Here is a 25,455-nt window from a genome sequence, read left to right as displayed (position 1 = left end):
CACCGTGGAGAGGACGAATCTGTCTTAAAGACACAGTGTCAAACACTGGACTTGATCAGAAAATAATTCGAAGAAATTAAATCAAGTAAGTTATTTAATTTATTTTCAATGTTGTTTTTATTTATTAAATCAGATTTAAATTTTGTTTGTGTAACAAAATAAAATCTGTTATTTATTTATTTATTTATTATTTCGAGTTTGATTTTTGTAATCAAACAAATTCTCTCATTTTCTTTATTTCTTTAAATTCTAGTCGTTGTTTTGTACACAATAGAATTAAATCTTTTAAATACAGTGAAGATTGTCCAACAATCTTAAGACAGAATGTATACAATCAAATGGGTTTTTGAATTGTTTGATTCTTAGGCAAATTTTTTTTATGAGGATATGATTTTGTCAAAACATTAATTCTGACTTGAGTAGTCATAATTATTTTGGTTTTTTCTTGAATTTGTTTTAAAATTCATTGATTTATATTAGAAGTGATAGGGGCGGTGAATATGATGCACCATTAAAAGAATTTTGTACACAACATGGCATTATTCACCAAACTACAGCCCCTTATTCTCCACAGCAAAATGGAATTCTGAAAGGAAGAATAGAACCCTCAAAGAAATGATGAATGCCATGTTACTAAGTTCAAGTTTACCACAGAACTTGTAGGGGGAAGCAATATTGTCTGCTAATTATGTTCTTAATAGAATACCCCACAAGAAAACCAACAGCACTCCTTATGAATTATGGAAAGGTCGACTGCCTTCCTACAAATACTTAAAAGTGTGGGGGTGTTTGGAAAAAGTTGAAGTTCCTATTCCTAAAAAGACTAAGATTGGACCAAAAACAATAGACTGTGTGTTTATTGGTTATGCTCAAAATAGTAGTGCATATCGGTTTCTGACTTATAAATCAGAAATACCTGATATAAATGTGAACACTATTATAGAGTCAAGAAATGCTGTATTTTTTAAACATGTCTTTCCTTATAAGAAAGGACAGGAATTAAGTTCACAGAAAAGAACTTATGATTGTACACAAAGTCAAGAGACTAATGACAATCAAACACAAAAGACTAGTAATGGTCTCGACCAACAGGATTTAACTGATGATGAACCAAGACGAAGTAAGAGAGTGAGAACATCAAAATCCTTTGGTCCAGATTTTCTGACATACTTGTTAGAAAATGAACCTCAAAGCTTTAAGGCAACAATGACAGGTCCTGAAGCACCTTTGTGGAAAGAGGTTGTTAATAATGAAATTGAATCCATTATGCAAAATCATACTTGGGAATTGGTGGATCTTCCACCAAGTTCTAAACCTCTTGGATATAAATGGATATTCAAGAGAAAAATGAAAGCAGCTGGTTCAATTGACAAGTATAAAGCAAGACTTGTTGTTAAAGGTTACAGACAAAAGGAAGGTCTGGACTATTTTGACACATATTTCCCTGTGACAAGAATAATATCCATTCGCATGCTTATTTCTATAGCAGCGTTGTTTAATTTAGAAATACATCAAATGGATGTTAAGACAGCTTTCTTAAACGGTGATCTAAATGAAGAGATCTATATGGAGCAACCCGAAGGGTTTGTAGTATCAGGACAAGAGAAGAAAGTTTGTCGACTTGTAAAATCCCTTTATGGATTAAAACAAGCACCTAAGCAATGGCATGAAAAATTTGATCATGCAATGCTTACTAATGGGTTTAAGATAAACGAATGTGACAAATGCGTTTATGTTAAAAACACTGACCAAGGATATGTCATAGTTTGTCTTTATGTAGATGACATGCTTATCATTGGAAGCAGTCAAAACATGATCAAATCAACTAAGCAGATGCTTAACAAAAGATTTGATATGAAAGATATGGGGATCGCAGATGTTATATTAGGAATGAAAATTACTAAAACATCTGACGGATATGCACTATCTCAATCTCATTATATTGAGAAAATTCTTGATAAATTTATCAAGGATGATTTGAATTTAGCTAGAACACCTGTAGACATCAGTCTTTATTTATCAAAAAATAAAGGTGATGCAGTGTCTCAGTTAAAATACTCCCAAATCATTGGAAGCCTAATGTACCTAATGAATTGTACTCGTCCTGATATAGCTTATGCTATCAGTAAATTGAGTAGGTACACTAGTAACCCTGGAGAAGACCATTGGAAAGCGATCATTCGGGTTCTTAGATATCTAAGATTTACTCGTGATCATGGTTTGAACTTTAATCGATATCCAACAGTACTTGAAGGTTATTGTGATGCCAATTGGATATCGGATACTAAAGATTCAAAATCCACTAGTGGATATGTCTTTACTCTAGGAGGCACTGCTGTTTCTTGGAAGTCCACGAAACAAACTTGCATCGCACGATCCACAATGGAATCCGAGTTCATTGCTTTAGACAAAGTAGGTGAAGAAGCAGAATGGCTTCGTCACTTCTTAGAAGACATTCCAATGTGGCCAAAACCTGTGCCAGCTATTTGCATTCATTGTGATAGTCAATCTGTAATAGGTAGGGCACAGAATCATATGTATAATGGTAAGTCACGACATATTCGTCGTCGACATAATACCATAAGACAATTGTTGTCAAACGGAATAATCTCAATAGATTATATAAAATCTAAAGAGAATATTGCGGATCCGTTAACAAAAGGTTTGACAAAAGAGCTAGTGTGTAGTTCATCGAAGGGGATGGGATTAAAGCCTATTACATAAGAGTCGTCATAATGGTAACCCTACTTATATGACTGGAGATCCCAAGAACTAAGTTCAAAGGGACAACTAAGTTATGTATGGCTCGCCAGAAATCACCAAGGGATTAAAATTCCTACCCATTCCTATGGTGAGAGTGATATCTGCAACATATGTTGTCTGCAGGGGTATAAGGATAAGCTTTGCTTTTAATGATTACTTATATCTTGATTAAGGTATAAAATCAAGACGAGTATAAGGAGATACTCACAATAAGAATCACCTATATGAGTGTTGAACTGGGGCCGGTTCTATGAGAATGAAAAGGCTAAATTCTCTAGAAACACTTATGAAAACCAGGCGCGTTCAAGGCCAAAATGAACACAACAGTGAGAACCACGATGTGTTAGAAGATATTTTGTGTGAAATCTATTGTCTTGGCTTACACAAACGGCTGAACAATTCAAGGTATCACGTCCATTGGTTAACCAGTAAGTCCGATAGGTTATCACTAGGGAAGGTTCAAGGCCGAAAACTACTTATCCTGATGCAAGATATTTTCGACTTATACTCTTTTGTTAAAGTCTGCATATTGTTGCATTTCCGTTGTCATCAAATTCCATTCATGTGGGGGATTGTTGGAAATGGTAGAAAAATTCTGGGTAAAACCAGAATTTTTTCTCAAGTTTGGCCTATTTTTTAGGTGGGCCCCGAGTATCGATTTACTCGGGTCAAAGTGGTAACGCGTTCTATGCCGTGTTGTGATTCACGTGGTATATTTGGTTGCTCAAAACCATTACCGAGTGAATGGGAAATTGAAGCCAAAGTGTGCTCCATGGAAATGGAGTTTTGGTGGAAATTCCTTAAGGTTGTAAATTGGCTTGTCCCACATTGATTTGGTGGGAAGTTTTAAAAGGGTTTATAAGGCTTGGGTGAGATACTTGGGGTGTGCCCCAAAGGGTACCCAAGTGTTTTAGAGGGAGAGGTTATGGGCAAAATGGGATAAACCCATTGGACCCAAAAATCACCACACACGCGCGCGCGCGCCGCCGCCGCCGTCCGTCCGGTCGGGCGGGCTGGGCTGGGCCTGGGCTTGGGCGCGGGTGCGTGGTGTGTGGTTGGATTGGGCTTCTAATCTTTTTGGGCAAAAAACATTTGAATTTAATTTTATTTTTTATTAAAATAAAACCCAGAATTCAAATTAAACTGATTTGGATTTTTTGTTCATCCAAACAGGGCCCTTCCCGTTTTCAAACAGAAATAAATTAGTTTGGAATTAGTGCACACCCAAACCGGGCCCTTCCCGTTTTTGTTATCTGTTTGAATTGTTAACAGATTCAAATCTGTTTGAATTCAAAACCAACAGGTATCATACCTGTTCAATTTAAAACCAAGAGCCACCTTTACATCTATAAATAGGACCACCCTCATTTGTTGTTTTCAATTCAGAAATTTCGTATTTCACTTCTGCTAATTATATTCTTCATCTTGCTGCATTTTATTTCTGAAAGAAAGAGTGTAAACACTTAGTGTGTTCGTAAGGCAAACAATTTGTAGTGCTGCTATTGTTTGTGGAAGATCATTTCATCCTGGGAGATAGACGTCCAAATTCTGAAAATACCATGGAGAGGACGAATCTGTCTTAAAGACACAGTGTCAAACACTGGACTTGATCAGAAAATAATTCGAAGAAATTAAATCAAGTAAGTTATTTAATTTATTTTCAGTATTGTTTTTATTTATTAAATCAGATTTAAGTTTTGTTTGTGTAACAAAATAAAATCTGTTATTTATTTATTTATTTATCATTTCGAGTTTGATTTTTGTAATCAAACAAATTCTCTCATTTTCTTTATTTCTTTAAAATGTAGTTGTTGTTTTGTACACAATAGAATTAAATTTTTTAAATACAGTGAAAATTGTCCAACACAAAGTAGTTGCTTCAAGGCCATACAAAAGTATAATGTATAGTAATTGATATAGCTAACATGAGCTTTGTCTGTAATTATCAAATGCTCTAAAAATTTAAGCTAGATTTCCTAACTCCCCTGAAATTAAGGATAGTGAAATCGAAGACCTTTTATGAGTTCCAAAATTATAATACTATCTTAACCACCCACTAATCTAAACAACAAAAATAAAATAAAAATAAATATCAAATCAAATGAAGCATCGGTTAGAGTGGTAGACAAATTTACCCAACTATGAGCAAAGGCCTCAGTGTGTGTGTGCGCGCTTTTTCCCTTAATGCAGCGATTATATGGAGTTCAAAATAATAAGATTAAATGGTTGAGGAGGATATTATGGTAAATAAGTTTGATTATGCAAGATTTATTAGTAATTTTCAATTTATACTTTGCTGCAAAGTTTTAGATTTTTTTTTTTTGGTGATTTTTTTCTTCTTGTAAACTGAATTTTGCTAAACAATATCACCTTTTATCTCTTTGAATTATTGTAAAGATTTTTTAGATCTTAATTTATGTAAATAAATTTTTGGTAAGTATATGTTCAAACAAACTTTGTGTAGATACTAGAAAGTTAAAAAGAACAAAAAAATATAAGTACTTAACATTTTATCCTTTATTTGTTTTAATTTTTTTCCCCGTAAATATGTAAAGTGCACCCATGATCCTTCATTTAGTGATTTTTTTTTTTGTTGATTTTTTTCATCTTTAGTGATTTTTTATGTTTTTTTTTTAAAACCACTTTGGATTTTTAGAATTTATTTGACTAGACCAACTAGAAATATATATTTTTTATTTTTTTGGTGAATAAAGTTTACTAAAGACAAAAAAAAAAAAAAAATCAACAAATAGTTTTTTTACTTTCATGATTTTCTTTTAGATTTTTTCAATTTTTATTTTTAACTTTTTTGATTATTCTATAATAGATAAATCAGAAAGTAAAAAAATTTGATCAAAAAATAAATCATTTAAAACATAAAAAATTAAAAAAAAAAAAAAATCACTTTCTTAGCGGAACGAATTGAAGGGATCATTTGAATTTTGAACATGGGACCCTCTCCATTTGATTAGACACGAGTCTTGTTTGAGGTAAGGTTTTAGGTAAGGTTTTAAATTTCTAATGATAAATAAGATCATCTTCAAAGGAGAGGCAATAGAGCATTCTGAAATATTTTTCTCCTTTTCTAAGGGACTTTACATTAGAAGAGACAAAATGTTCATTTTAATTTTGACTTTCCACAACTAGTTAGCTCTCATTTAGAGGCAAAAGGATTTTCCACTAAAATTACTTACTCCTTCCACCTGAAATTGCTCTCTATTGTTTGAAAATATATATTTTAAAAATAATTTAATATATATATATATTTAAAAATAATTTAATTATATATTAAAAAATATATTTATAAATGTCACGTCAACATATATAGCATGTTATAAAAAAAATTATTTATTTATTTATTTATCTATATTTATAATATTTTTCTTTTAAAAATTAGTTAAATTAATTTAATTGATTAGCTAAAATAAAAAATATGATTATAATGTATACTAATTAAATTGATTAGGTAAAATTAAATATATATATATATATATATATATATTTTGCTCTATACTTTGGTTTGTGTTTGTAGAGTAGTTTTTAAGATAAAAAGTACGAAAACTTGTTTGATTTGTCTTTTTTTAGAAATGATTTTAGAAAATTATTTTGGGGAGAGAATTTAAAAAAAAGTGATTGATTTGATGTGTATGAGAGAGAGTGTGATTTTGGAAAGTAGATAACCAAACAAAATTTTGAGATTTTTTTTAGAAAAATTTGTTTGGTTTGATTACTCTTGAAAATTTGTTTGTAAGGAATTTTTTTCCAAAAGTTGCCCTCGCAGAGTTGGCTGGTAAAGATGGAGTGTATTTGAACATCTTTCTTGACATGCCAGCAACAATAAATTCTCTCTTATTTCTGAATGATTATTCGGTAATGTGGGAATATGGCCATGTAGTGTTTTATGTTAGCCTTCGTTTGGGAAGTGGGTTGGCTTTTTAGCTTTTTGGTTTTTTTAGCTATTTTAGCCTGGGCTAAAAAGTTTGGTTTGGGAAGGATTTTTTAGCTTTTTGATTTTTTTGATTTTTTTTGTCAGAGAAGAGTGTAATAATTGTGGTTTGTATATGATGTTTTGTCTTTTATAGCTAAAATAGCTAAAAAAGCCTAAAAAAACTCTTCCCAAACGGACCCTTAGTATGATTGGTGAATAATATAGACAGTATGATTTTATGTCAAGTAATCGAAGAATATGATGATGGGTGACAAAGTATGACCAGATACCTAATAATTTTCCCTATTCCCTCGGCTATATATATAAATATCAGTCTGCTAGAGAATCGAGGGTACTTGTTACATTGTTCATTCTCTAAGTAGTGAACAAAGAATTGATTGCATTTGCAATGCCAATGATAATGCGGGATTCGCCTTTGTCCTCTTTGTTCATTAGTGTCATTTTACGAGAGTGGCGAGAAGTTGCGAGAATATACAAGGAAAATCCTAATATGGAGGTACAAGGTATGAGGTTCACTCATTCAGGTTACACAGCTTTACATATTGCTGCCAGCGAAAAACAAGATAAAGAGTTAAACAAACTAGTCCAGCTAATGGTTGATGCAGCGAGTATTGATGTAATGCGATTAGCCGATGACAGAGGGAACACTCCACTCCATCTCGCAGCAAAGATGGGGAATGCGGGAATGTGCGTTTCCATTGCTTCTACTCATCCTGATACTATGGGTGAGCGAAACAATGACGGTGAGACTCCTCTCTTCTTGGCAGCACTCCATGGTATGAAAAATGCCTTCTTCGCTCTCTGCTATTATTGCTCCTTGGAGGAGGAAGGCAACATATTCGCCCACAATCCCAAAATCTTCACTTATGGCCGAAGGAACACTGATGGCCGCACTGTTCTTCACTGTGCCATCGATGGAGAGTATTTTGGTAATTCATTCATTCAAAACTTCCTTAATTACACTATCTATGTTTTTCAGATTGTGAAATAATCATCAAAATTTATTAATATTTTAAATTTAAAAAAAAAAAATCATTATGGTAAATAATGTAATGCAGATTCTCTATTATAAGTTTAAAATGAGAAGAGAATTACAAATATGAACTTATACTTTTGTGATTGTCAGATTTGGGTTATCTAATAATTAATCACTATGGAGAGTTTGTTCACTGTATTGACGAGCGAGGAAATACCCCTCTCCATCTTCTAGCCAGCAATCCTTCTGCATTCAGAAGTAGCAGTAGTAGTCGGTTCACGTTGCTGCAAAAAATCATTTATCACTGTAAGCATATTCCAACCAAAACTCAACCCCGGTGTTTGTTTCATAAATTTATATAGGAGTTAAGAAAGTGAAGGAGAAAAAATATGTGAAATGTAAGTGAAATATAATTATAATTTATTCACATGTCACTTACTTTTTTATTTTTATTTCCTTTTTCATTTCTATTTTTAAATTCCTTCTTAAATCTATGAATCAAACATATCGCAAATAAATACGTTTTACTAATTGATTAATTGATCCTTTTTTCTTTCTTTTTGCTTTTAAGTCTGGGTTTGATTTATGAATTTGAGAAGAAATTTAAAAAGAAAAAGAAAAAGTTATATAAAATATAGATAAAATATAATTATATTTCATTTATTTTCAAATCCATCAACCAAATACAACATAAAAATCACCATTATGATTGTGTGTCTAACATTCAACTATCAAATTTGGAGAAACAGTATTAAAGAACATTGAAGAAGGTACCTAAACAGGCATATTGGTTACCATTTCCTTCTGCTTTTGCAAGGTATTCCGGCTGAGAAGCCCAAGTGGGAAAGGAATTTCCTGAAACTAGCGGATACGTTTGAACAGATTTCAGACTGTAAGTATATATACATATTAATCGAGAATTAGGCCAAGTTTGGCAACTCAAAAATAATCCATCTTTTTATCTTTTTATCTTTTTTCCATCACATTATCTATCTCCTTTTCTGCACATCTTTTCATAAAAAGACAAAAAGTACACCTATTTAGGTCATTCCAAACAACTCTTAATTCTTTACAATGGTTGGTATATATAATAAACACTAATTCACACGGTAACTTGCATATAATTTAAAATGGAATTGTACAGTCGTAACAATAATCATCCTGTTTAGTTTTCAATTTTTAAAAATAGCTTTTTTGTGTTTTCAATTTGTATATTTATATTTTTAATAATTTTTTTAGATTCATTTAATCATAATATACTTTTTTAATCTTAATCTTAAATAATCAAAAAAATCAACCAAAATAGCCAACTTTTCCAACAAGCCCTCTAATAAACTATGACATTATTGAGTTTGAAGAATGAGTATATATTTTGGATTATAGTACTGCTCTTTCATAATTTATTTATTGCTTTCGGATTTGCAAAAGGTTACATTTATGAACATTGATAACAAAACAAATAGAAGATGATCGTGATACACAAACAAATCGGGGGTCTCCACATTTTAATGTAATGAGAAATTTACAAAATATATATAAACATATTCTTAATTTTATAATTTAAATTGTAATTTTTTTTTTTCATTTTACCTTGAGTCATAACCAATATAAAAACAAAAATGCTAGAGAATATTTGGGGTCTCTAGCATTACTCATATAAAAATAAATTATAGTTATAACATCACAATAAATAATAATTGAATCATAATTAATATCATAATAAATCATAATTAAAAATTACAAATATTAAAGTCCGTATTATAAAATGTTTCATGCATAACATGCCACGATATCTGAGTGAGCAACATTTTAACAATGCTTGTTTAATTAATGATCCAACCGATCGCCATTTAAAAAAACAAAAAATCAAAATGAAACTAGTTACATGTATTAGAAACGATGATTTTATTTCAGGGGATATATTAAGGAGTTGTTTCAAGTTAGCTTATTAGATATATTTTTTAACTTTCTATAAAAAATATATATATATATATAAAAAATAGAGAGGTGATAACTCAAATAAATACATTTATTTAGATTATTCCTAAATAACTTTAAATTGCAATTTTGCTTTTGCTCTTGTTTCCTATTATATGAATATTTTAACTGAACTATTCCAAAAACAGGGGACGATCTCTCTAGTAATGATGAGGAGAATCCTCCTGAGCGAAAATCGAATTCTCAGCATAATTACCGTTGGCTCGAAAAGCTTTACTACAAAGCCAGTAGTTTCATGAAAAGTCTGCTCATGACAACGATTGCTCTACTGAACTATGGTAAGGGGAAATTCTAGCATACACCCATTTAAAAAGCGTATGTTTTACTATGTATCTTTAATTATTATTTTTTTAATTATGATTAATTTTTTTTCTTTAGTTATAATATTATTTTAATTATAATTCATGAGTTTTTTAGTTATATTTCATGCTATACATTTTTTTTTTTAGTTATGACTTGAAAAATTGAAGTTATTCCATTTTTCTTTTTAATTATAAGGTGTATACACACTATAATGTTTCCCTAAAACCAATCACAATCGTATTTATTTATTTTGGGTAAATTACACTTATCTCGGTTGAGGTTTCTAAGAAATATAAGAACTTCTCTTGTGATTTCAATAATTACAAAAATCTTCCTTATTTTTGTTGACAATATCAAGAATCTCTCACTTCGTTAATTTAGCACAATGACGTTAATTGACTGTCCAAAATGATTATATTACCCCTTTGAATTGAGCGGGAAGATGGAAATTATCAAATCAACCAATAAGCTTTTTTTTTTATTCAACAACCAATAAGCTATTTTAATGAAATTTTTCACTCACCCTTGAAGTTTTTCATAGATATTATTAAAGATACATGCATATTTTAACATAATACCTTAATAATTTAATATAAGATCCTAATAATATAATACATATAAGACTTATTTCACACTATATAAACAACGAAAAATTTATCAATTTTAATTAATGCGTTTATTATTTAATTTTTTTTTTCTTAAGTTGAAACTAATGGATTACATTTTTTTCACAATAATTTGTCCTACTTATTTATTCATATGTAAAAAAATGATTTATCTCTAAATTGTTAAGACATTATTAAAATATTTATAAAAAAAAACTTAATTTTCATTGATAAAATACTTAAAAATAAATAATCTATCTAAAATTAATGATAGATAACGTTCTAATAATTTAATATAAGACTTATTCCACACTACACAAACAACGTAAAATTTATCATTTTAAGTAATACATTTATTATTTCATTTTTTTTAAAGTTGAAATAAATGCATTTATTTTTTCTCGCCAATTTGCATTACTTATTTATTCATATGTAAAAAAATTATTATTTTATCTTTTCTCAATGTGGGGGCCGAGTTTTAATCAACAAGCCAGGCCCACTAGACAAGGCCGTACACAGATCTGCCCTACTTAGGAGATCGCAGCAACGCACACAATTCGTTTCTACCCAGGAGGCCGACTGAACTGGAGGGCCGACTAACTAATTAAAGAGACAAGTGTGGGCCCATCCATGGGCCCAAAGCAGTATAAAAGAAGGAACAATAGCTAGAAGGAGGTATGTGAAAAATAAAGAGATACCTTGAAATAGAAGTAAAACTTGAGAGGATATTGACTTGCTTGTTGGAGTGCTAATTCCGACACCCCTGACAGAAGTGTTCATTCATTTTTTAGATAGCAATCAGAGTTAGATAACAACTAGAGGATCAAGAGCGTCTACCTAGAGTAGGAATGGCAACGGGGCGGGGTAGGGCCGGGGATCGCACTCCCCGTCCCCGATCCCCGATGGTGAAAATACCCCCGGCCCCGGCCCCGGCCCCGATCCCCGACGGGGAACCTGTCACTGCCCCCCCAACGGGGATCGGGTTTCCCCGACCCCGAAAAGTCCCCAGCAAAAAAAAAAAAATTCAGCTACAGATCAAATATTCAATAACAAATTTAACAACAGATTTAATCCTCATGAACAACAACAATAACAGATTTAAGAATAGATCTAACAACAATAACAGATTTGAGGATCATCAACAGCAACACACCCAAATTCGTCTCTTCACTCATAAATATTCGACAGATTCAACAGTAGAAATAGCGAAACCCTAGCATACACCAGATTCGTCTCTTACTCCTCAACTCGGATCTTGGCACCGGTGACCAGAACTTCCAGATCTGAAGAACAAAATCAAAAAATAGAGAGAAAGAGAGAGAGAGAGAGAGTAACTAGAGAGGAGATACCGTGAGAGAGAGGAGGAGAAGATACCATGAGAGAGAGAGAGGACATACCGTGAGAGAGAGAGGAGCTACCGCCAATGAGAGAAGAGAGGAGCCGCCGCCATGACGCCTTGAGGGGGGAGTGATGCCGGTGAGAAAGAGAGAGGAAGACGTCGACGCCGAGCCGTGAGCACCGCAACATAGAGAGAGAGAGAGAGAGAGTCTAAGAGGCGCCGTCCCGTGAGCACCGCAACATAGAGAGAGAGAGAGTCTGAGAGAAGAGAGGTGAGTGTGAGTGGAGAAGAGAGGTGAGTGTATAGTCTCAAAAAGTAACCTAAATATATATATATATATATATATATTCAGGGATTATACAGGGTTCATTCGGGGCCAGGGCCGGAGCGGGTCCGGGGTCGGGAAACCTATCCCTGTCCTCGGCCCGAAAATCATCGGGGAATTAATTTTTAATACCATCCCCGGCCCTATGAGGATAATTTTCGGGGAAAACCCGTTCTATTCGGGGTCGGGTCCCCGTCGGGCCGGGTTTAAATTGCCATCCCTAACCTAGAGCCAAGAGTATTCCTAAAACCCCTTTCACCACAATTGGCGCCGTTTGTGGGAATACTCAAGTGCGTTCATGGCAGGCGTAACAGATAATCCTTCGCTCGTTGCTAACGATGGTACACCGAGAGATGATATTACTCCAAGAAACATGCTTGGACCGGAGAATATCACCGCGTGAAGGGCCTTGAACTTCGCTCAAACCTCACCCTCAACCTCTATGCAGGAGACTATGTAGACGATCATGGATCAAGAAAAATGAAATAAATAACGCCTGGAAGATATGGCGGCTGATAACGAGTGCTTACGCAAGGAATTGGCCCTGGAGTTAACCAAATCCTAACAGGTCACATAGAGTCAATCGCTAGAGAAGAAGAAGGATGATCGACGACGTCGACATCGGAAACATGATAGTGGCAATGATTCCGACTCGCCATCTCAAGAACCCAGAAAGAAGGGGCGAGTTGATGTATCTAGCTCATCCGATGGAAGTCCATATGTACGACATAGACGTGGGAAAAGAAGTGATGGTTCAGATGAAGAGGACAAGCACGACCCTTTCGTACGACGCATTGTAAAGGTTGTACTTCCTAAAAAGTTCAAAGTACCAACATTCATCTTGTACGATGGAAAGTTAGACCCCACGGACCACATTTGTCATTACAAGAAAGCGATGACGTTGCATGCTAATGATGAAGCCCTCATGTGTCGAATGTTTCCAAGTAGTCTGGGACCATTGGCCATCCGATGGTATTATAAACTAGAGCCGGCGTCAATAAAAAGCTTTCATCAGCTCCAAAAGTCCTTCACGGCTAGATTCATCACCAACGAGGCTCAGTCGAAGCAAGTCGACTCTCTCTAGGCGATGCAAATTAAACCAGAAAAGACCATCCGTGAGTATTCGGCACGTTATTGGGAGTGTCTAAACTTGGTAGATGATGCCTGCAATGATTCCGTTTCCTCAACAAGAGCCGCCGGTTGGGGTTGAGTTCCAAAGCTTTTAACCCTTTTTCTCGCCACCAACCTTTCAACATTTCTTCTTCTCGCAAATTGCGCTAATGATTCCCCATCCATGTTCTCAGGGTCTGCGCCGGGTAAGTCTCCCAGGTCAGTAAAGATGTTGTCCTCCAAGGGAGATTGATCTATTCGGCTCGAGGTGGAAGGAGAGTTAGAGCAGACTTCTTCAAAGGCCAAACTCAACGCTCTACCTATCTCATCCCCTAAAAGATCTTTAGACCCGCCCGAGTTGGACTGGCTCGGCTAGTCGGTGATCTGATCACTGTCTTCATCGCCCTTTAGAGCAATGTCCCTTAGACTATTGAAGCTTGGGAAAATTAGTGTTGTAAGATGCTGTTCACCCCTTGGAATTGGGATGTGGTCAGTAGCCGAAAAAGTTGAATACGTGGGGTCGTATCTCAATAGTAGGTGGGCGGCGTGCGCTCGTGCTTTTGAAGGTTTGGACAATCGAAATATTCAAGTGCAGCCTTGATCTGCGCAAGCACAATATCATCGACCGAAGTAAGAGCTCTTTTTAGATTATTGCCTGTACGCAAAAGAAAAGGTAAATATACAAAATTAAAGCTGAATACATCTACGGAGAAACAAAAAATGAGTCTATACGGCCACCTAGCTCGCCTTTTTGTCTAGGCACAGGATCAAGGCGATCTTCACCATCGTTGAATTCCCAGTTGCTTTGGACAACGACCATGACGTCGTCAACTCACTTGCCGCAAATGACAAGCATAGTCACCAACTGGTGATCTGTGTCCTTGGCTCTGAGAAAATAACGTTCTTGCCAACCGGATGATTTCTCCAAGACATAGCAATGCCGAATAGCCGGAATCTCTAGATTAAGTCTAAGTCGGTGATTCAATTCTACTATGCCCATTACAATCCGGTAAAAGTTTACATTAGGTTGGGAAGGGATCAAACCCCAAAAGCGTAAAACGGCCTTCAAAAAAAGATGAAGGGGAAAACAGACTTCGCCCTTAGCAATTGATAGAAGAGGAAACATGATCGTGTTCGCATCAGTTCTTTCCATGTCAAGCACATTGTCCGCTACGAGGGACAAATGGACATCGTTTGGGATTGAGAAATGGCGACGAAAGGTGGAGATACGATCCTCAGAAAGGAGAGCTTTCAAATGTTTCACCATTTGAAACAGAATAGAAAATATGCCAAATAAAAAAGAACAAACAAAAGAAAAGAGCAGAAGGAACTGGAATAAGGTAGCAATACAAAGGAGAGAAGGACTTACAAGTCAAAAAGGGAAGAACAGTGAGGAGCAGGCAAAAATCGCAGAGGTCTTGGAGGAAAGGTGAGGAAGAATACTGAACAACCCAAGAGCCCTTCAATTCGAAAAGCTTAAGGGGACAACGCGTTTTCAAATCGCATTAAATGAATGTCGAGTACAAAGAAGCGGGAAGTTGTAATGATTTCTGATAGTATCCATTCTGACGATTCAGTATTGAAAGGAGCGCAACTGCTGTATTTTCACTCTAACTTTTCTATCTACGAGCTGAGCGAAAAGTTTATGCGAGACGAACATGCCGACTGAATGGGACTAGCAGGGTGTTCGGGGGGCAATTGTGGGGGACGGATTTTAATCAACATGCCAGGCCCACTAGACAGGGCCGTACACAGATCGGCCCTACCAGGAGATCGCAACAACACACACAATTCGTTTCTACCCAGGGGGCCGACTTGAGCTAGAGGGCCGACTAACTAATTAAACCTGAGGGTCAAGAGCGTCTACTTGGAGCCAAGAGTATTCCTAAAACCCCTTTCACCACACTCAATATTATTCTCAAATTTTAATTTTTATCTTTGCACCATTAAACTTCTTGTTGATGCATATTTAAAAAAAGTAAGTTAATATTTCTCACATAATTAAAAAATTAAGAAAAATAAATATAGAAGTAAAAAAAAAAATTACCTCCTCCATGGTTATCAACATTAATATTAACCTTATATGCACTAAATTTAATTTACTCTATTAAATATATATGAAATTATTATTTATTTTTCATAATTTTTTCAAAATATAAATGTAATTTCTTGACTCTATTTTTTTCCACAAGTTTTTGAACTTTTATAGAATAAAATAAAATAATATATAACCATTAATGAATGTGAGAAATTAATTCTAAGATTTCGTCATCCTTCGTTCCCTATAAACTAATTTTAATTTATTGTGAGGTGATTATATATTTTTTAGTTTTATATTTATTTTTTAAATTTTTTTAATCATGTAAAAATATTAACTTGCATTTATTTAAATATGCATTGACTAGAAGTTTAACGACTCAAAGATAAAAATTAAAATTTGAGAATAATATATGATAGAGAAAAGACAAAATAATAATGTTTGTACATATGAATAAATAAGTAATGCAAATTTTTTGAAAAAATATAAATTCATTTATTTTAACTTTTAAAAAAAATTCAAATAACAAGCGCATTACTTAAAATGAAAAAATTTACGTTGTTTATGTAGTGTAAAATAAGTCTTATATTAAATTATTAAGATATTATCTAACATTAATTTTAGAGAGATTATTTATTTTTAAATATTTTATTAATAAAAATTTAGTTTTTTTTCCCATTAAATGATTTAAAAATATTTTAATAATTTAAGAGATTTTTTCCTCATAATTTAAATATTATATTAAATTATAAGGAAATTACTCATTTGAATAGATAAGGTATCTAAACGATAATTTCGTCATTGTTGATATGACATTAGCATGACACGAACAAATAGCCTAACAGATGATAACGGTGAGGAAATCTTTATAATAATTTCAAAAGTAAAGTATGTTAGTATAATTATTAAAATTATAGAGAAAATTCCTGTAATTGTCTCAGGAAAAACAAGTGTAATTTACCAATTTAATTTTAATCGTATTTACCAACTCATATTTATGCATTAGAAATAGGCAATAGTAATAGACCTATTATATCACAGATGAAATGATGATTAAACTGTGATAAAAAGCAGTAGGGGAAAACTTTTCTCAATTTTACCTGACAGTAATGATTGGACTTGTTGAGATCTATCATAATAATAAGTTATATTATTTATGTAAAAATTAAATTGAGGAAATAATTATAATCTTTTAATTATATATATTATATATAGAAATATAGTTGAATTGAGAGCTTATCACAAAGGAGTAGCTCATCTGTAGACTGCTCTGTCCATATCGGATTGTTTTGATTTTTGTTGTAGAAAGGTCATATAATCTCATATTAGTATTTACTTGTTATGAGTGTATGTGTCGGTATATATATTGTGTGTGTGTGTAGCACTTAATCAATTGTAATGGTTATTAAGGACTCGTTTGGGAACATGTTAATTTAGTAACTTTTTAGTTATTTGGCTAAAAAAGTAGGTAAAAAAAACTTATATGTTTGGGATGACTTTTTGGTTAATTACGAAAAGATGTGGCAAAAGTAGAGAGAAAAGAGAATCTTTGACTTTTTGGTATGAGTTATTGGTTTTTTAGCTAAAAAGATAATTTTTTGACTTTTTGACTAAAAAGGTAAGTCCCCAAACGGGGCCTAAGTTTGAAATAGTTAAATTTGAAAAAATTATTTCAAGTATAAAAAAAGAAAAGAAATAAAGCTTTGAAAAATAAGTGTTTTATTTATATCAAAATTGTTAAATTACATTTTATCCTAATATATGACCAAACATGTAGTTAAGAGTCAAAATGAAAAAGATGATAAAACATAAAAGGAATAAAGTTTAATTTATCTTAAAGTTGTTTTGGGAAGTTAGTTAAAAATTGACTTTTTAATTTTTTTTTCTTACCTTTTTTTTTAAAAAAAAATATAAAAAAATAAATAAAATGATATTACTCAAAATAGATTCAAAATCAGATTGACTTTTAACTAAGTTTTCAAAACACCCCTTACTCTGTGTATATATATATAATTTCACATTATTATAATACAGTTGATTTTTGCTATATGTTGTTAGGACTCTCGTGGAAAATGATTTTATTTCCAAAACGATTACTGAAGTTGAAAACAAAGCACCAATACTTTGTTAAGATCGTGAATGAACTTGTTGAACATACTTCCCCTTATGACTATAAAGCAACTGGAAGCGAACCCACGTCACGCTATGAGATTGGTGCCACGTTTGACTTCAGTGTAGTTTCCGATCAGAATCGTGATGTCATGCCTCACATCATTTTTAGTCAGAGCCACTGGGACACCAGCCAAGATAACCAAAAGAAGAAAGGTATTCCCTCGTTCAAAAACTATGTCTATTAGTAAAACTGACACAAAACTATTCTATATGTTTTATGTATATTTATATTGAATTTTAATAAATAAAAAATATATTTTTTTGTTGGTTTTGTTTAAAAAAGTAGTTTAGATTCAAAATAAATAAAAATATTAAATTTAAATTGATAAAATTAAAATTTTAATTTATTACAATGGTTAAATTTTGAATTTTTTGTATGATTTTTTTATTATAGTTTTATTGAATTGAGAATGACGTTGTGCTTAAAACAACGGATGCGAGCTAGGGATGAGCGCGGGTTGATTAATGTCAAGGAATTTTTAATCCGTCATTTGTCCGTCAATCTAGCAGATGTGTATTGAGTGGATTGGCGGATGTGGATGGGTGTAAATCGATTTGGTGTTTTATAAATTTTTAACATAATTCAACTTGTACACTTCCAAAAAAAAAAAAAGTATTACAATCAATGACTTAAAAAAGTATTTCAATCACTGCATGCTTCATCCAAAGAATTTTTTTTGAAACTTTGGAATATTACAATTCGTACATGACACATCCACATATTACAATCACAATATGCCTCATATACATAAAGTATTACAATATGTAATTTTTAAAATATAGAAACAATTCAAACCACCAAAACCATGAACATAGTATTAGTAGAGATGGTATGTCTCTGTATTGTTACATTTATATATGTTTTTGAAAACAAAAACCAACTAACATATATTATATATCATATTTTTTGTTTATTATTTTTAGAGTTAGATTTAAAAACTAAAAAATATAGATAAGTAATACATTTATTTTTTTAATTCAAAAAATATTTTCAAGTTAAAAACTGTTTTGCAACAGAATATATTCAACAAAATATTTAAATTCTTTTTCAATTGAAAACACAAATAGAATATTTAAACAAATTGAAGACATAAATTTTTACAAATTATTAGGAGTACTTGCAATTTGGCAGTTCGGTTGCGGCCAAAGGAACCTTAAATCTGTCATCCGTCCAAAATTAGGCGGATTAAAAAACATTAATCTGCAACCGTCTGCTTGTCATCACGCATCCGTTCATAATGTGATGGATTAATTTGATTCGATCAATTTAAACGGATCAGTATATCCGTTACTCAACCTCTATTACAAGCTGATGTGATGTCTTTTACCTTTTATTTTTATTTTTATTTTTATTTTATATATTCTCGTTATGTCTTTTCTCCAAGCTCCGCATGGCAAATAGAGACAAGAGTTTGTCATTATATTATTTGGATAAGAAAAATGTCTCGTAACTCAAATTTTGTGGCTCAAAAGTGGTTCAAATGGCCAAAACGATGTCGTTTTGGCCATTTTTATGTTGTTCTGTACTCAAAACGATATCGTTTTGGCCATTTAAGTCACTTTTAAACCACAAAATTTGAATTACGTAGCATTGTTGTTTGGATAATTAACAGATCATGATGCGGTGAGATTGTTGAATTCATGTGACAGGCGATCAAGATTCCTACAAAAGCAACCAAAAGAAGAAAAGAAAGATAGGTGATCACTGCTTGTTTCTTTCCGTTGCTCTTAAAATTTTTTAATACATGTTCCCAAGGCAATGACCATCTTTGTCAATTATTATTATTAATTTTTTTTATAATAATTGGATGTTGAGATCGATTTGTGCGTAGCTTAATTAATCAACGATTTTTAAAAAAATAATTACATATTAATAAAAAAAATGTATGATTTTAATCATTAAAGTGGGTAAAGGCTATTACAATATATAATTATTTTTCAAAAGTATTATTCATTGTGTTTGGTTTCAATTCTCGTGATTCAATTTTTTGAAAAATAAATTTTTTGTTTTCTTGTTTTTTTTTTAATTTTAATTTTTAGTAAATATTTTTAAAATTTTAAGCAATTTTTTTTAAACTTTTTTAGATGCACCTTACTAAGATGAATCTAAAAAATAAAATTTTTTAAAAAATCAATAAATACACAAGAATAAGAAAATGTAATGAATTATTATATTTTTGGTATTTAATAAATTTTTTAAAGATTTTTTTTATAAGTATTATATTTTTTTAAGTATATTTATGTTAAGTATATCTAAAAATTTTAAAAATTGCTTAAAAAAAAGATGAAAAACAAAAAAAAATAATTTTCTGAATAGTAAATCCTAAAAACGCAAACTAAACAAGCTGATTATTTTTTATTTCCCCTAATATCTATTACATAATTAAAATTTTAGATAAATTACACTTCCACCCCTAAAATATTATCCCTTTCTCACTTTACTACCTAAAATATATTTTTTCTCACTTTGTCGCTCACCTATTCATTGTTTCCTAGTTTGGGCTAATTTTTGACGTCTATTAGTAAACTCGATCCTAGCCCGATCCATGCCCACAGGTAATTCATGAAAATTTGAAAAAATCAATTCTAGCCCAAAACTCCTCCATCTTCTTCACCACATTGCTACCTTGGCCACCACCACCTATTGCACCTCCACAACACAACACAACACAACCTATGGCACCTGCCGCACCTCCACTACTGTAACACCACCTCATGAAAATCAAGTGGCATAATGGAAATCTATATTGGCAAAATATTGAAATTCTGAGATTTTTCTTGCTGCAGATACACCGATAATAATTGCGACAAAGAATGGTATTGGTGAAATAGTAAAGGATATTCTTAACTCTTTTCCTATGGCTATACATGACGTGAACTCAGAGGGAAAGAACTTGATGCTTTTGGCAGTAGAAAACAGGCAACTCCATATCTACAAATTGTTGCAAGATGGAAACCATATAACAAATAATTTGTTCGATTATGTGGATGATAATGGAAACAGTGTATTGCATCTTGCTGCAATTCTTAGTACTGATAGGCCTTGGCTCGATCCAAGTGTTGTGCTTCAAATGCAATGGGAAATCAAGTGGTACGAGGTACAGAGGCTAGTTTGCTAGTACATTTTATCAAAAACTAATATATATTTGATCAGCTGTCTAAAGCTTCAACATGACTGATAATAGTTTTTTTTTTTTTTTTTTCTTCTAATCCATACTGCAGTTTATTAAGAACTCTGTGCCAAAATATTTGTTGAATTACCAAAACGACAGAGGCAAGACACCGGAAGAAACCTTCAGGGAGGAACACAAAGAGCTCGTGAAAAGTGACACCGAGTGGCTAAACAAAGCCTCAGAGTCATGCACCATCGTTGCAACACTCATGGCAACGGTCGCTTTTGCCACATCGGCTAACGTGCCTGGCGGCGTTAATGGGAAAAACGGTGAGCCCAATCTCAAACAACAACGCATGTTTGAGGTGTTTGCAATCTCATCACTTGTAGCACTCTGCTTTTCACTAACAGCAGTGGTCATGTTTCTCTCCATCCTCACCTCTCGACACCAAATCATGGATTTTGGCACTGACTTGCCTAGAAAGTTCCTAATTGGTTTGAGCGCTCTCTTCATATCCATGGCTTCTATGTTGGTATCATTTTGCGGTGGACATTTCTTCGTTCTCAGAGGCGTGCTAAGAGACGCATGGATTGCCGAATATTTAGTTGTATTTCTACCCATTACAATTTTTACCATGGCGCAATTACCACTCTATACTAAGCTTGTCTTTGGTACAATTAAGAAGGTACCTGGGAACGACTTAGTGGTTAGTAATTAACTAGATTCTGTTTGTCATACAAATATTCATGTATAAGCCATCTGTATGTGTGTGTTTTCAGTTCTTGTTTCCCAGTTTTCTTCCCTTCAGTTTGATGACCAATAAACACTGAAGTGAATAAAAATAATTCCCCATAATTTTGTTTAATATAATTGACCAGGATGTGTTTTTCTGTTCCTTCTTATCTCCATCAAGTACACTGGAAAAAAGTACTAACTACCCTTGTATAGGATTTTTTTTTAAACCCCTAATCCTAATGGCACACTTTAACATGGCCCTTAAAATTAATCACATAGTACTCTGTTTGAAAAATTAAAAATGGATATTGGTGCGTTGAATGAAAACAAGTACCAAAAGGTATAAAGAAAATTATAACACAAAAAAGAAAAATGCAAAAAAGGAGATGCTTTATATCGCTTAGATGTATATTTTCTAACTTGTTTCATGGATATAATTATAATGTAGGATGAATGTCGTATGTACACAAAAAAAAAATTGACAAAATTCATAGCGTGACAAACATCATTTCCTGCACACAAAAAAGGAAGAAGGGGGGTTTTAAATGCTGTAGATTTTATTCAATAAAAAGTTTGGATTGCAATTTGAATGTCACTTCAATAATAGTAAACTTTGCACTGCAGAGAAACAGAGTACTCTGCCTTGCGTTGATGCTGTAGAAAGTGTGATAACTTGGACTCTGTTTTATTGACATTTTAGATTTGTCCATGTAGCTCAGCATGTTGATGCAGATGGAACTTTAATTGGGTGGAACTTTTTGTGTGAAGCACAGCACTTTGGTCAAACAAAATTCCGACATCATGCGACCAAAATGAAAGAGTGGCTTGATTCCTTAACTTGTTGCATTTTATTAGAATGTCTGTTCAAGAATGATTTTAGTCAAGGTTTTAAATAGTAGTCGTAATCGTTGCGCAACGTTGTTACGTAACGGTTGTGGTGGTTACTGTCACTTTTACGGTATAATTGAGATTCAAAGGTGTGTCAGGCGTAGTGGCTGTCGTAGCGGTCGTAAGGGTATAGTAATGGCCGTAACGGCTAGTTATGCACCGTTACGTAACAATTCCAAATTGTTTCTTTCGAAAAAAAAAAAAAAAAAACAAGCTGAAAATGGGAGAAGATGAAGAGGAAAGATAGAGGAGTAAGAGATAGTGAGAGAGAAGAGAGAAGATGAAGAATATGTTATTGATTTGTTGAAACTGTAAGACATATGCTATTCTATTTAACTGCTATCACTCAACTATTTTGTTTGTGTGTGTATTTATATATTGTTTGAAAATAATAATAATAAGTGTAATCATTATCTATTTGACTTGATTAATATATATATATATATATATATATTTAGGCTCTATTCTTTTATTTTTGTCATTCTTTATCTTATATATAATAGTTAGTGATTGATTTTTTTTTTGTAAAATATCTATAAAACATAACGCCTATAATTACATATTAATACATATTTTATACATATCAATTTTTTTTGATTAGTTTATTTATAGGTTATCTAAAAAGAGAATGAATATTCAAGTGATTCAAACCAAAAAAAATATATATATATCTTTATAATTTATTTTTTATATGATTACATTAGCATGTATAATTTATTTTTTAAAACTATTCAAGCTAAAATTTACATATGCTTCCACAAGTATAATAATTAAAAAAATAACTTTATACATTAAATTCCAATAAATTTTTTTTTTGCCACAAACATAATATGGATTTATGACATATAAAGTCATTAATTATTAAAATAAAATGTAAAAAACTCAGTATATAGTGATTTAAAAATATAAAATATATTGGATCATACTTAAAAATTTATAAAAATTGATCAATATTTATTTGAAAACCCATTAAATATGATTATGGGGAAAAAAAGAGCAATGGTAGAGGGCCACAAAAAGTGTGGCTCAAATGGCTCAAAACAGCCAAAACAACCGCGCAACCGCCACCGTTACGGTGACTGCAACCGCTTTTTAGAATCTTGATTCCAGTAGATATTTGATAGTAAAAGAAAAGATTTATTGTGGAGCGGAAACAAGAATAAATTCATATTCACAAACAAGAGGACTAAGGTTACATAAGAAGAAGAATAATCTATGATCCAAATATTATTAGAAATTATTAACAAAGGTAAAATCATATTCACAAATTCAATATCAGATCGGGTATATTCAAATTGGGCATCTACTCCAATCTAATCCACCTATTTACAAATTCAATATTAGATCTAAAAAAAATGAATAAGATCATCAAAAGTAATTTTTCCATGTGATCTTAAAGTGAACCCAACCATACAGTAACATAGATTCTAAGCTCATAGTTGGCCCACTTGGAAACACGATGAAAATTCAAGATTCGGAAAAATGTTTGACATCCAATTGTTTTTCTTTTTTCTTTTTTTAAATACAAAATATTTACTTTAAAGATAATTAAAAGTGATAATAAAATTGAAAACATGAGCTTCCATTATTAACTGTTCAAAATAATTTGAATTTTTTGAAACATAGAAACGTTTTATAATTAATTCCCAAGCTATTTGGATGTAACTTGATAATCAAAAAGTTTAAAATAAACTCAAGCTTTATTCATTTGTTCATATCATATATCATAGCAAATTCAACAAAATTTGAAAAAAAAAAAATGTGAATTTTATTTAGCTTTCACGATCTTACCTTAATTTATTTTATTTTTTTTTTGTTATTTATTTATTTATTTTAAGATGGGGACTTCAGTTGTTACCACTAGCATAATATGAAAAGGTTTTTTTTTTTTTCTTTAAAAAAAAGGAAGCAATTTGAAACCCGATCAACAATTTAGAAATAGACACCATGATATTACTAGGCCACGGAATTTAATGGTAGCATGAATTGTTTGCTGGGTTACAAATTACTACATGTGTGGTGTCAAATGAAGCCCACAGGGGCGACTATATACCCGTTCAAGTCTACAGGCCCATATCGGGGCTTGTCAAGAGAAAATATGGTAACGACTCTGGTTGGAGTACATTTTTTTTATGAAAAATTTAGTCAAAACTCTTCTTATTGGATCTTTATTTGGTGAAAATGACAGTTTAATTTATTTCTGTGTGACAGAGTAGCATGTTAATGTCAAATAAAATAAGTGTCAAATAGAGTAACATGTTATTGTGAGACAGAGTAACATGTTACTGTTAAACAGAATAACATGTTGTTACTGTTTATATCAATTTTAATGATAATATTTTATTTAATTTTTTTAAAGAATTTTATAATCAATATAAATCTTATTTGATAGATCTTGTTAAAAACAAACATTTACATCAAAAGTTATATTATTTTAAAATTAAATATTTTGATAATAGTGATATTTGTTAGACTTTTCAAGATTTTTTTTTGTGCTTATTGCTAATACATTAAAATTTTATTATAAGAGAGTTTTGACCAAATTTTCTCTTTTTTTTATAACATTTTTTTATAGCTTACATACAATGAAAGCGGACCTCACATCATCATATGATGTAAAACTTATTTTTATTGTGAGTTAGCGAGAAAAAAATAATGTGGTTGTAATATTACTCTCCAAGTAATTTGTTGGACAAACTCTATACCTTTCTTTTGATGCCTACCGTTCAAAAACAAAAAACAAAAAATAAAGTATAACGGTAATATCATCTTATATAGTGTTACAAAAATTTGAAAACCATAAATGAGGTTAGGTAGAAAATTTTGTCAATCACTAATCTAACCCTATTTTTTGGTGCAAAGTAAAATTTTTAAAATTCAATATTTATTGTAGTGATCGAATCCTAACTCTACCGTGAAGTGTATTGCTTAAAACTTTGATATGTGATATTTTCAATGTCATGTTTAACGTGGCTGGTGAACTGTTACAAACAAAGAATGGTCTTATTTACATTTGTCCCATAAAGAAATTCTCTGTTTTCTTTTTCTCTCCTTGGAATAATTGTGTGCATAATCACTTTTACTTTTTCTTTTTCTGTGTATCTTTTTTAATTACGTTGTGCTACTTTGTATCATTTTGTG

General features: G+C 31.9%; 1 protein-coding gene across 1 annotated transcript; it reads left to right on the top strand.

The window, feature by feature from the left end:
* The first annotated feature begins 6,963 nt into the window (after positions 1–6,963).
* Positions 6,964–21,586, top strand: LOC114286996 (uncharacterized). The gene is made up of 8 exons (XM_028230226.2): positions 6,964–7,641; positions 7,839–7,994; positions 8,506–8,580; positions 9,815–9,964; positions 17,465–17,731; positions 19,229–19,276; positions 20,366–20,676; positions 20,801–21,586. The coding sequence occupies exons 1-8, from the start codon at positions 7,101–7,103 to the stop codon at positions 21,407–21,409; spliced, it is 2,157 nt and encodes a 718-aa protein (XP_028086027.2). The 5' UTR covers positions 6,964–7,100; the 3' UTR covers positions 21,410–21,586.
* The last annotated feature ends 3,869 nt before the right edge of the window (positions 21,587–25,455 follow it).

This window comes from Camellia sinensis, chromosome 10 (assembly GCF_055761805.1).
Source record: "Camellia sinensis isolate YWXY chromosome 10, ASM5576180v1, whole genome shotgun sequence".
Classification (NCBI taxonomy): domain Eukaryota; kingdom Viridiplantae; phylum Streptophyta; class Magnoliopsida; order Ericales; family Theaceae; genus Camellia; species Camellia sinensis.
This window is presented reverse-complemented; position numbering and strand designations above follow the sequence as displayed.

What these genes read in the sequence shown, in the direction of transcription:
- LOC114286996 (XM_028230226.2), top strand. Translation starts at nt 7,101, where the DNA reads ATGCCAATGATAATGCGGGATTCGCCTTTGTCCTCTTTGTTCATTAGT. An exon ending in GATTGCTCTACTGAACTATG is followed by an intron (nt 9,965 to 17,464) that starts GTAAGGGGAAAT and finishes ATATGTTGTTAG; the next exon opens with GACTCTCGTGGAAAATGATT. An exon ending in GGGAAATCAAGTGGTACGAG is followed by an intron (nt 20,677 to 20,800) that starts GTACAGAGGCTA and finishes TCCATACTGCAG; the next exon opens with TTTATTAAGAACTCTGTGCC.